The 13,921-nt window shown below is 42.7% G+C and overlaps 1 protein-coding gene across 2 annotated transcripts in view; it reads left to right on the forward strand.

Annotated features, from left to right (window-relative positions):
• LOC122816345 (lipopolysaccharide-induced tumor necrosis factor-alpha factor homolog) overlaps positions 1-13,921 on the forward strand; it is a 557,704-nt gene that overhangs the window by 258,621 nt on the left and 285,162 nt on the right. Inside the window, exons 1-2 of one of the 2 annotated variants that reach the window (XM_044089075.1) lie at positions 606-745; positions 6,829-6,985. In XM_044089075.1, the coding sequence (XP_043945010.1) occupies positions 607-745; positions 6,829-6,985 (296 nt within the window). In that variant the 5' untranslated portion in view covers position 606. Of the gene's footprint in view, positions 1-605; positions 746-6,828; positions 6,986-13,921 lie in introns of those variants that run through there. The other variant, XM_044089076.1, reaches the window with a different exon arrangement.

The following is a 13,921-nucleotide window of genomic DNA, read 5'->3' on the forward strand; positions in this document are numbered from 1 at the left end:
GCTGCCATTTTATTTTTAGACCCATGGCCACTGTGACTGTGGGATACCTCCCAGTTTTTCGGGGCAATACCCCCCTTTGGAAATTTTCCCCAAGGGGAAATTGGACCATAATACTAATCCATTCCTTTTTAAAAAATTCATTTTGACATTGTTCTGAGTTTTTTTAAATATGGAAGTGTGTGTGCAATGAGAGCACAACATTTTCCATTTTGATATTAATGGAGTTTTAAAAACATTTAACTGTTTTAAAGATTGATTTGACACGTGCAGAGTCTAAAAATTAGAAAAATTTACAGTGGAAGGAAATTTATTTTAAGCAGATGAAAGGATTGTTACACATTTCTAATTTATCTTGTTTGATAATTAGTAAAATCTGCTCATGAATGGTTTTCCATTGACTAGTATACATAGTCTATCCAGAGTATAATAGATGCATTGTACTGCTAATTATGCATGTTGTTGCCACTTTTAACTAAAGTGCTTTGATTTGGTGATACTTTCTTTTAAATGGATATTAGCTTTTCTTTTAAATGGATATTAACTTGTTTCTTTTAACTTGCTTGTGAAATATGCCTAAATATTTTATTTATTTATTTTTTTTTTAGGATGGCTGCTCCCCCATACAGTGGGACACCTTACACTCCACCCTCTTACGAGGAGGCTTCTAAGATGCCTCCACATCCTGGCTACCCACTAAATCCTGGCTATCAACAGAGCCCTGGTTACCCTGCTCCACCACAGCCAGGTATGAAAAAAAATCACATGTTTTTGTACAGATTTAGCATATATTCTGTTTTCCGGAAACATGGTTTATTTAGGAATATTTTATACGATTAATTGTACCACAGTACAATATGGAGTTTTGCTATGTTGCAGTAGCAAAGATATAGGTGGAGCCATAGCTTTGTCATCTACTGTCAGATTCTATTCCCCGATCTGGCACACTGCAACTAAAGAGTTGGGTTATGGGGGAATAGCTTGAGAGCAGGTTATGATTGAGGAAAGACAGTGAGCCTTGGCTTCTGTGTGGAAGTTCCAAAGGTTTTCATATTAGATCCCTTCATATCTTTGAAGTAAGACTCCTTGAGTCAGTCATTTAAAGAAAGCATTATTTGTTCAGCACTTTCGTTTTGGACTTTTTCACCTCAAGAAAAAGTTACAGTAATATTGACTTAAGGCATTGCTTCTTTATCCTGATTTCAACAAAGGGGTGTGGGAGTAACAGTTGTAAGTTTTCTTACTAGTTTTTAATTGGCTGTAATTGAAGAGGAGTGGACAACTTGGTCCTCAGTATATATTTTTACAAAGCACTACAAATTGGATTCCTTTCAAGGTCAAAGCAGGCTTTGCTAGGACTAATTTTCAGGAACTACTTTAGTCTTAATTTCTTCCACTTGCCAATTTTTGTATCAAAGCTATGGTAAGATATCCAAATAGCTTTTGCTGTTGCAGCAGCGATTTAATGTTAAATGTAGTACAGCCCAGCTCCCTTTCTGTAGCTGCTGTGTTGCATTGCCAACTGAATGTAAACACCTTCTTTGTAAGATGGGTTTGCCAACTGGCTTACAAACCGGGCCCACTATCAAAGTGGCTGACTCCACATCATCCAGCAGACACATCAACCAGCAGACCTATTACCAGCAGGGTGCCACAGGGGTCAGTGCTGGGCCACCTACTGTTGAGTTTTGACCTTAACTTCTGAGAAGTATATACCAAAGAGTTGTTGCTGACCATGTTTGCAGACGACTGCAAAGTAGGTGCAATCATTGAATCCCCGAATGTCATTTTACTCCGAGGGTGTTGCACAGACCAACAACTGGTGTATGTCACAGTCTCAAACTGAATGCAAAGAAATGCATCATCATTTCCTTCAGTACAAACAATGTCCCTTCACACTTAAATCATCGACAATACAATAAGTACCCATGAAGTGGTAAGGGACCTAGGATCACAGATTGACCGCAGCCTTAACTTCGAACACCGTGTCTGCCGTTTTAAGGAAAGCTTTCCATGTAGCTCCCTTGATTAGTAAAGGCATCGCCTCGAGAGCAAAAGAGGTTATAACCCCCTGTACTAAGCACTTATCCGGCCCATAATTTAATACAACTCCCCATTCGGCGTATGCCGTACTAAGCACCTGCAGCAATTAGACCTCTGAGATTTGTACCAAACAAGATCAAGGGTCCCAACATGTGCCTTACATGGACCGACTAAAGTCCCTGTGACTTCTTAGGGGAGACTTATGCCTGGCCTGCAGAGCAACCCAAGACCCAAACCTGATAACTTGTTGCATATCCGTACATCAGATAGGTCTAAGGCTACCTGTTCAGGGACTTAAATATGTCCAACTTAAATTTCTCCCTCTAGCATGTCCTGTTTATCTCCCAGCAACTGCTGTCTTTTAACAGGCTACCAATGCATGTGATAGGGGCACCTCTGATACTGCAAGATAAACCTGAACAAGTGGATGGGGCACTGTAAATTCCTGACTGGGATAGCACCCACAACCCTCCTGGACATGGGCAGTCCTCTCTGAATGCAGTCTTTGGTATTGGCTAGTATTTCTACAGTATTACATTGAGTTGAAATAGCTAGGCTTAATGACCTCTGGGTCAGTAGCCTAGTAATCTGCTGTGATCCTAAGATGGGGTTGTATATACACTTGGGTATATTTACTGTTTTACTTTTCCTAGCATTTTTTTTCTTTTAGGGCTTTTGCCTCCCTCCTTGGGGCAAGAAAGCACTAAAGCTTTTGGTGCTCTGCTTTTTATATGAAACTCTGCTGAAGCTTCTGGCAGTTAAAATGCATGGAAGGGTGCCCTTAAGCTATGAAAAGCTGGGCAGGTTACATCATTGGCAAGATATAACCCAAGTAGCTTAGGCTACTGCAACAGAGATCTGTTAGAACATCTACTGTTACGGTACCTTTTCAGAAGCATTGAGTACTTTTAGTTCAGAAGTGCCTAAACAGTAGATGGTTGACATCAGACAGTTGCCATTCTGTTTTGCTGAAAGTTACTAGTCCAGAGGATGTGTCTAGTTGGATGTTCATAAGACTGCTGCATACTTTGAGAATTAGTGCTTCACACCAAGCAGTGAATGTCTTTGCCCCTAGCAAAGTGGTTAGGTAATTGCACAAACATGCATTCTGTTATCTTCTTATTGCCTTGTTTTCTGTTATGCACAAGTACCATTTCATGATTGCCAAATATTCCTGCTGAATGAAGTTCTAGCATCTGCTGTATACTTTGGGATCTGATGTCTTTTTCGTCCTTTCCTCAACCAGTAGGTCTCAAGTCCAACTTCTGCTATTTCTTCCGACTTTGGTTCTATAGCTGGCACTCCTCCCCTTACCCATAATCCTCTCCACCTGAATTACACCAAATCTCATTTGCCAATTCAGCATTTGGACGTGGTCACCTGTAAGTCTTCCTTCCCCTGCAGCCAGGTTGGTTTTGCAATTTCTAGGGTCTGTTGCAGCTTCTGTAGTTGTGGTACCGCTAGCAAGATTTTACATGAGGGTACTGCAGTGGATGCTTTCAGTGTAGTGGTCGATAGAACATCACCCCTTGACCACACAGATTCAAATCACAAGCATTTGCAGAAAACATATAACCTGGTGGATTTGCGCAGAAGTTTGAGGGCTGCCATTTTATTTTTGCACCCATGGCCACTGTGACTGTGGGATACCTCCCAGTTAGGGCGGGGGCATTACTTGGGAAGGTCCAAGGCGAATGACCTCTTCACTGAGATTAATCTTCACATCAGTGGCTTGGAAATTAGTTCAGTCCTATCAGCCTTGCAGGCATTTCAAGATGTTCTCCCTGTAGAGATGGTTGCTATTCAGGCCGACAATCTCCATGGTCTGGTACATCAACAGATGGGGGAACCCGATCCTGCCCCTTATGTTGAGAGGCAATGGAGTGTGCAGTGGGTGCTCTCTTGACACTTTGTTGGCAGTACATATTCTGGGGAAATCCAGTGTGCTGACAGAGAAAATAAGTAGTCCATTTTACCCACTCATGAGCATGTTCTCAATCCATTAGTACTGGAAATATTTCACCAGTTGAGCAGACAGTATTACGACCTCTTCTCCCCTCATTTCCAAGTGCATCAGGTACTTCTCCTTGATCCCCTCCAGATGGGGAAGTCATTGAAAAATTCTCTGATTCATGAGTGGCCTCCCAGTCTCCTGTATGCCTTTCCCCATACTCCTCTCCTTAAATTGCACCTTTTTGGCCTCAAATGTGGTTTCCCTCCTTGTGGTCTCACTTGGTTCTCCCTCACAGGGTGTTGTATCCTACTTAGGACTTTCTCGCCTATTCGGGATACCTCACCAGTGATGGCTAGGTAGTCCAGGCTTTCTTCTTCGGTGCATCATATCCTTACATTATCCCAAAACAGATTCTAGTAGAAATATTTACAAGAGTAGATGGAAGAGCATCTTCCATCTGGGTTCTCCAGTGGAAGCGAGATCCATTTTCAGCAACCGTTCCAGCTCTTTTTCGCTTCCCTGCTTCCGTTTTCAATAGTGGAGCTAGTTTTACAACTTCAACTTGGTGGCCTCCCAAATTTTCACTTGGATGAAAACTTTTCTGTTGTCACTGTAATTGTGTAAAGTCTTTCTAAAAGGTACCTTTTTACTTTGACCCCTATGAAAGACCCTAACCTTCCATGGAATTTGGCAGTGCTTCAGGCTTTGCCCCATCCCCCTTTTGAGCCTTATGCCAAGGTGGACTTAAGTTTTCCGTGACAAGAGTTTTACTTTCCTGGTTGCAGTTAGATCAGCCAAATGAGTGTCAGAACTCCAGGCACACTCTTCCTAGCCTCCATATATGTTTTTTCAAAAGGATAGGATGCCCCTTCAGACTAACCCTTCATTGCTACCTAAGGTGGCATCAGAGGTAGCTACCAGTCAGTTCCATTTTCTTTCTGAAATTTTCCATCCGGGGGGATTACATGCTACTTATGTTGGGTGTACATAGTTTAGATTCAATTTACAAAGAACTAAACTTTCAGGAAATCTGACCAGTTGTTTGTCTGCTTTTCTAAGGCTAAATTGGGCAAGGTGGTAGCAAAAGTAACTTTAGCCAAATATCTCACTTGATGTCATCTCTTTGTACTTATAAACAAAGGAAATGCAATTTCTTAAATCCCCTAAGGCCCATTCCACCATATCTGTCACCATGTCTACATTCTGATGCAGTGCTTCCATAGATGACATTTGTGCAGCACCTACTTGTCCAGTACTTGTACCTTTATTGCCCATTAGAAATTGGACATATCAAGGAATAGGGCAGCGTTTGGGTCTACTGTACTCCCAGAATATCCTTCTTCGAGGACCGCTCTGGGCTCCTCTAGCTGGGGACTCTGTCCCATTGATTGAGGAATGGATGAAAAAGGCAAAATCAGTTGCAAAAGTTATATACACTCATCAAAATGCATCTCTGTTGTCTGTTTTCATCCTTCCTTAACCTCCCTCCCTTCAGCTCCCTTCCTGCTTGGAAGTTTTACCCTGGTATGTCCTGAGGAGTAATCTCTCTTAACTTTTGTTGACCGAGTTCCAGCCTTAAGCTGTTTCGTTTTTACTGACTTGCATTTACAGCATGTTTTTGTTTTAGGTGTACTGTATTCGTGCAAGATGGTAGGCTGACTAGAAAGCAAACTTAGACTGCTGTAATTCAGGTGGAGGGGAGGATTGTAAGTAAGGGGAGGAGCTTGCGCTATAGATGCACAAAGTCTAAAGAAGTGGCCGAAGTCAGATCAGGGACCCATAGGTTGAGGAAGGATGAAAATGGACATCACAGATGCACTAAAGTTGTGTACTCACCATAATGATGCATCTCACCGCTTGAGATCTGCACCGCAGCATCAAGGTCTAGAAATGGGAGCATTTTTATAACTGAATACCGTTTGACAACAGCACGATGGCTTTATTGCTGAAAATGTGTCAGTGAACTAGTGGTGGTGTTTTTTTCCACTGTTGTGCATCTGTGGAGTTGGTATATGTAGGTTAGGGGTACGTTTCAGGCATTTCACCACACTGAGGGTGCAGTGGAGCCCTTCCGCCCTGCAGAAAAGACATTTTTTTTCCAAAGTATTTGTTCTTGGGTTTCATTTTCAGGTTCTTTTGTGCTTTCTAGACTTCTTGAGCTCAGATAGTTTTGTATTCTAGCCTTTAATAGTGTTCTGTACCCCCCTGCCTTAGTGTTGCATGTTGCACTGTTTATCTAGCAACTCCTAATGTGTTTTACATGCTTGATGCCTGGCTAGAGAGATGGAGCATTTATCAAAGTGTTACAGCATAAAAGAATTTCATTTAGTAAGTATGCTTTCCCTGCATTTGTCACTGTCAAAATGTCCACCCCATTTTATTCTTGGTGGGCTCACTTAAGGTTTCCAAACTCCACCCAGTGTTTGGCCTTCTTCACAGCTGTCTAATTAGAAAGGATTGTAGTTACAAGTGATAGATCACAGGAAAACTGGTCGAGAATTTACTATGTCAATTGGCCTAATGTTACTAACACTGATATGCTGTCGGAAATGGGAGAGGTGGTTAGCATCAATTCCATTGGCAAGGTCATCTTGCTAGTATACCATAAAAGTGTCTCAGTCTTTTTTAGATGCTAATCCGTAATATCTGCAGTGTCATGGTAAGTATCTTGTATTACAATTTAGTTTTATTTTTTTTCTTGGCACTGAATCATCCTCTAGTTTGGATGGGTTTGTATTCACAAGTTTTTGCAATATAAATTACTTGGGGCATTTTATTGTTGATAACATGCCTCATTTAGAAGAGGATTCATGTATTGTAACATTTCTGTTTAGTTACAGTTCAAACGGTTATCGTCCAGCCTGCAGTGAGGTTTGGTGATCACCCAGTTCAGATGACGTGCCCTTCCTGCCAGCAGGCAGTAGTAACCAGTGTTTCTCACCGAGCAGGTCTTCTTACTTGGCTTTCTTGCGGAGGTCTCGTCCTGTTTGGGTATGTCAGTAAACATTTTTATTGCTTTCTCTTGTAAAGAAAAATAGTCCTTTTTAAAATGGCAAAATGTGTAGTATATTGAAAGCAAACCAAAAGATTTTTCATTTGAATATAATTTTCATATAAATGTTTTTACTTGCTTTTGAAGATTCAGAGCAGCAGAACAAGTAAGATGTAGTTGTGTGGACAGTACAAATTAGTTTGCTAACTTACTGTGGTTCTAGTATCACTGTTAAGTCTGCTGCTTTTTTATTTCATTGATTTATTTGAATTGTTTATCAGGAACATCAGCTGGGAAGTCAAAAGTAAACGGAGAGAAGCTGTACCACAAAAGTAATTTTGAGAAACAGATTACAGAATGCATTAGCAGTGAAGAAAAGAATGTAGCATTTCACACAATACATGTATACAGAGATAATGTATGACAGTAGAACAGTATGTGACAGTGAATAAACTGATTATACATTGGACTAAACTAATGCATTAATAAGATTACGTACCAAAGTATAGTATACAAGTAAATACATATTCTTTGAAGGCAGACTCTACATAATAGGTTTGTTGAGCAATCAAGCCTGTACAAAACAATATCTTAATGCTTCATCTCCCAGGTTAGTACAGTACCCCGCAAGTCATATGGACTGAAACCTGATGATGATGGCGGCTTTGGTAAAGGACAAAATTGAGTTTGGTGTCCTCTCTTCCATCTGTCTAAGATTGCTAGTGAATTACCTGTTCCCTGAAAATTCATATTCTCTTCCCCAGACCATGTGTTTGCACTGGGAGGCTTTGACCAGAGTATGGTTCCTGTGCCATCCACATTAGCACAGATGGTCTTAATCCAACAGCTCCAGCTCCCTTGTTAATACGGACTCCTTTAGTGTCCAGAAGTTCTAGGCTTGAAGTCATTGACTTGGACATCAGCACCAATCCATTCGGTATCTTTTTCCATGTTGGTGTTATCATTCATTCCTTCAGTGCCAAATCCGTCCTAGGTGCAATTCATCACTTTGGTACTATTGTTTAGGTTTCTACCTTATGGATGTAGATGTCAGTCATGGGCTGGCAGCCGCAGTGGAAACAGTTTACAACTCTGGCACTAGAGATTCTACAGCATGCTCCAAGGCAGCCTTTCAGGATGATATATTTTGAAGTGGAACCTCCTACTTTGGCTACACCTCATAAACCCAAGGCTCCAAACAGAGATGCTATCTGTCATCCATATCTCAAGAGTTTATTCTGAAAGATGTGTACAAATATTACCTATCTGGGAAAAATCCACTCACTTGGATGAGATCACTGTAATGCCCAAGAGCTCTGGCTTGTGTGTCTGTGTCTACTTTTCCCACCTTCCTAAGCTAGTATAGTCCAGTTTTAAGGTTAGTGCTGAATTCAGGGCTGTGTTACAAGTTTGTTTGCCGATGTCTTACTTTGATCAAAGGAAGTTTCTCTGCTCACCTGTGAGAGGGGAGGAGCTTTGAGCAGCCTAGCTGTCCCTGGAGGAGTGGTTTCAGCCCAGAAATTAGTAGTTTGTTATTTTGGGCTAATTTGTATCTTTCATTTCCCTGCTATAAAACTCGCATTTGGGCGGTTTTGAGTGCCGGGCAGCATCGCTTAGCTGGGGTGCAACTCTCCTGGCTCCACAAAGTCTACTCTTCAATTTTTCCCTTGGAACTAGACAAACTTTCAACATAAGCAATTAAACCATTCACTTCTCAGCCCCGGCACTTGCTCAAAACTCATAGCATGCACTAATAAACCTTAGCATTAGACCCCCTATACTGTAGAGAAGAACAAGGCTCTCTTTTCGACCTTGCCAGCCATTTAGTACAACAGTTCACTGTACCTATCCAGGCATGTCCAAAGGGCCATTTCAGGTGTAATCTTTGGTCCAGCTGGTGAATCTGGGCACTTTGAGGCAATGTTACAACTGCCTCATGTACACAGACAACCCTCTCCTATCAACAAACGCTAATACATGCGAGAGATGCAAACCCTCTCCTACCACCAAACACTAATACATGTGAAAGATGCAATTATACAGCCAAACTGGAGGCTAAGCAGGCTAAGCTCTCTCAACCCAAGGATGGACCAGACAGTCAATCGGAGAAGGGAATTATTTGCATCACACTAGTCTCACACAGCCCTATGAAACCAGCACCTGCAAAAAACACACATACATGAAAACATACTCTGTGGCTCTAAATAAAAATCTGCAAAAGCAGCAGAGACCTCCAAAGCAAACATCCAAGCAACCTTCTGACCCCAGCACAAACCATGAAATACGTACTTCACAAAACCAGTGTGCCACGCAACCACAGCCCTTAAGGCAAAATAACATACCCAACACACGAGTAATAGGTGACTCTATAGTCAGGCAGACTGACGTCCCACTCACTAGGCTGAACAAGGAGAAGGTTACTGTTAGCTGCCTGTCGGGTGCCAGGATCTGCCACATAACACAAGCACTCAGGTCACTCCAGAACAAGTACAAATAAGACTCTGTTATTGTCCATGTTGGAGTGAATGACCTGAGCCATACCTCCCTGGACTACATGAAAAGAGACCTGGAGGAGCTCTCTGATCACGTAGCCCAGGCCTATATGACCCTGACTCTGAGTAGCATCCTGCCCTCGCCAATAATACCACGGTATAAAGAAAAAATTATCAATTTCAACAATTGGCTAAGCTTCTGGCATCATTCAAAGGGGATCTAGTGTCTGTCAGCTTGGGATGACATGCTCGACAAGCCACGCTGCTTCACTAGAGACGGCTTGCACCTGTCACCCCTAGGCTTTCGAATACTGGCCAAGGCTCTTGCCACCCCATAATGCCTTTTTAGGCAAGGCTCAAAAGACAAACCCACTGCCATAAATAGTACAAGTAACAAAAAACCGAGGGTAATGCTACTCAGTGCTAGAAGTCTAAACCTCAGAATGCATGCACTCGAGGCACTCCCTCAGTATGGCGAAAATCGATACATGTGCAATAACACACTCCTGGTTTAAGGCTCCAGAGAGCACCCCAGCACTACAAGGCTACAACTCAGGCCATACATTTCGGCCAAAAAAAACCCAGACCGAATTACAAAAGGCGGGGGCATATCCATATTCATAAAGGATTACCCACACCTTCAGGTTAGTGGCACAGCACGATGCTTCAGAGATCATCCACGTGCAACTAACAATGAGCAAAACTGCAATTCAAACTTCAGCTTGCTTCAGATCATCCACCATGTCCCAGGACCTCCATTCTGCATTTCTGGAAACCCTGGGAAACAAAGTTCCTACCAAACATCCTTATATTGGGTGATTTCAATTACCCAGACATTAACTGGGAGAAGTACTCAAGTACAAACTCCCTTGCCCAACATTTCTTAGAATTTATAAACTCAAACGTCCTGGTTCAACTGGTGAACACCCCCACCAGAGGTGACATATTGGACCTAGTCATCACCAACATGGGTGACCGGTGTACCACACTGGAGGTCAACCCCTCGGTTAGATCTGACCCATAAACTAATCACTCTGGATAACAACATTCTGCCCCCACCCCCGGTCAAAGAAACCACTGTGAAAAACTTTTCAAAAGCAAACTGCATGTTAAAGTTTCAAAGCCCCCATGCTAAAGGATAACGCTGTCCAAGATGCAAAATCCTGTACTAATGCACTCTACGGGCACCAGCAAGAAAGCATGGATCGTGTTATCCCAAGCAAATCCAAGACTCGCTCCTCCAAGAAAAGGAAACCAGTCTGGTGGACCCCTGCCATAAACAAGTTATACAATAGGAGGAGGAAACTAGTACAGAAGAGTAAAATTCCAGGAAGGGAAGACCTCTCTTCAGTATCAGCAAGAAACTACGATCCCTCATAAAATCATCCAAGGCGAGCTTCGAAAGAAAAATTGCCACGGACTCCAAAGATAACCACAAGGCATTCTTTAGCTGTGTCAAGAATCCAAGTGGCAATTCTTAGATCTGCTTGGAGTTAGTGCAGAATTGCACAAAATACACTGAACTGACCGACATCGCCAACATCCTGGCAGACAGGTTCAGTGCAAACATCACCCCCCTCTCACCCCCAAAATGGCCCATAACCATTCCAGAAGAATGTAGTGCCCCTGAAATCAGACACTCTGGTTAAAACAGCCCTCTCCAAAGCCGAAAAACACAGCGTCAGTGGAACTAGACGGTGTCCCAGGCTGCATCATACATGAGCTCCAAGATGAACTAACCCCTCACCTAAACACACTGTTCAAACTCTGCCTCTCCACAGACTATGTGCCAATAGAGTGGTGCACAGCAATGCTTATTCCGCTCCACAAAGGTGGGGCCACAACAGACCCCGGGAACTATCGCCCTATAAGCCTGACTAGCTTGGTCTGCAAGGCTGTGGAGCACATCATCATGGATCTCATTAACAAAGACATTGGGAACCTCCAAACACTGGACCCTGCCCAGTTTGGCTTTAAGGACAGATCATGCCTCCAAAACCTGGTGGACGTCTCCGAGACGGTTACCAAGGCTTTAGATGAGGGAAAGGTGGTCCACACAGCCTCCCTAGACCTCGCGTAGGCCTTTGAATTCCCCATTCAGGTATTATAGACAAGCTCACCAGCCTGAACATAAACCCCTATGTCATGAGATGGGTTGTCAACTGGCTCACGGACAAAACCCACAAGAGTTGCCAGAGCTTGGTCTGACTCGAAACCGGTTACAAGTGGCTTTCCCCAGGGCTCAGTCTTAGGACCCCACCTATTCGGCATATACTTCTCAGAGGTACAGGCAAGCACAGGAGGACTGTGGCTGACCAAGTTAGCTGACTACTGCAAACTGGGAGCTATAATAGACTCTGGCTGACACAGACATCCTCCAAGAGGGTCTCACTGAGACAGATGCCTGATATCAAAACCATGGCCTCAAGCTAAATGCCAAAAAGTGCATAGTCATCACCTTTGGAAAAAACAAAGTACCCACAAACTGCCACATAGGTGGTAGCCCCCTTAATACGGAAGACATAAGGGATCTGGGAAACCCAAGTAGATAGTAACCTCTCCTTTGATAATCACATTGCCAAAGTGGTGAGAAAATCCTATGTGGCCCACCTAATCACAAAAGGGTTTGCATCTAGATCAAAAGAGGTCATTGTGCCCCTCTATGCATCATTCATCAGACCTATCATAGAATAAAACACCCCATTTGGGATGTACCTTACAAGACACCAGCAACAGCTGGAAAGCAGAAGTACCACACCAAGAGGATCACTGGCCTCAAACAAATGCCCTATGCAGCTCGACGGAAGAAACTCTAGCTGTACTCTTGTTGCATGCCACCTGCTCAGAGGTGATCACTGCCTGACATACAAGACCATGTCCAATCCAGAATTGATGGACATGCTCCACCTAAAGAAAACCATATCTCCTGAAGCCACATGCTCTGGGGATCTAAACCTCACCACAACAAATAAATAGGATGTGCTGGAGGGATAGATTCCTGTCCCAGAGACTTTCCATGCTCTGGAACAAGATTCCAATCTACATTAGGCAGAGCTCCTCGCTAACCCTCTTAAAGAGAAACCTCTAGTGAATGGGAAACTGTTTACCCCGGGGATCACTTCAGTAGCTCTGCTGGACAGTGACACATGGAACTAATCTAAGGGGGTGGCGAAAGCCAACACATTCTGGCTAGGCTTATAAATGCCTTCGGGCAGATAGCTTAGTACCTACCTATGAACTTGTGTGTGTATCTATATCATACAGGTTTACTATAATTTGTACAAACTACATTCTGTTGGCACATATGCTGCTGAAAATCAGAATGTCGTACGCAAAATAACTGTATGGGATAGTCTAACACACTTATGCAAATGCACTAGTGCATTCGCACAAGTGTTTGATTTATATGTATGAAGATCGTGGTTCAGTGGTGATTGGAAATTCATCCATAGCCCTACTGTAGTGCAATCTGAGTTGGAATATATTAGTAGCAGGGGATGTGGTGGGTGCTGCCCCCAAACAGGAGGGTGTAGGGGGGCTTACCCCCCCCCCCTGCAAAAGCGTGATAGGTATTGCATCAATATCAAAGTTTTGTGTTTTGGAGCGGTATTTTGCAAATGAGCAGTAGTGATTTTTCAACAGAACCGGCTGGTAATGTTCCTGTAAAATGTTTTGTTTTGAGTTAATGATAGTAAACCATATATCATCGTGGCATCTTTTAAGAAACCTGGTATTTCTTAAGTATCTGTTTCCTTCTGGGACTGCTGTTTTTAGCTTTGGCTAATGTGGATGGCTTATATGATGTAGAAATATACTGTTACAGTTTTTTAAAATAAGTGTGGGGCAGTGTTTCTCTTGGTCAGGCCAGACGAAAGTGCATGTAGTGCTTGTGGTCACACAGTGACAACTTGCATACCATTTATTTCTGTCAGACTAATTTCTGACAGGATTTCAGTGTACTGCTTGTACATTACTGTGTTTTTTGGACTTGTCTTAACTGGTAAGTGTAGGTGTGCTGTTTGTATAAACTTTAGACACCTTAGTTTCCAGCTGACTTATTCCATTCATCCTAGCTGCATTTCATGCATTGGTCACAGCACAGATACTTGCACACATCTGTTGTTCCATAGTTCCTAGAAAGAAAGAAAAAAAACAATATACTAGACTCCTTTACATCAACTCAAGCTCGGTCTGCACCTCAACTGATGGTGAGTGAACTGCATTTGCCATTTGTTGTTCCTTAGGCTGCTCATTTAACTCTCCAGCTTCCTCTGATGTCCTTTTAGCAGGGTCATTTACAGTATCTACAGTTTTGTCCAAAGTGAGCATTGGTGAACCATCTTTACTGGGACATGAGTCTAGGGGAAGAGACCTCCTTGAAAGGTCACAGAAGATATTTAAGATAAAAAAAAAAAGAAAAGGTTAATCTTTCACCAGAAGATG

The sequence above is a fragment of the Protopterus annectens genome, chromosome 12.part0 (assembly GCF_019279795.1).
Source record: "Protopterus annectens isolate FY-2018-M chromosome 12.part0, PAN1.0, whole genome shotgun sequence".
Taxonomy (NCBI): domain Eukaryota; kingdom Metazoa; phylum Chordata; order Ceratodontiformes; family Protopteridae; genus Protopterus; species Protopterus annectens.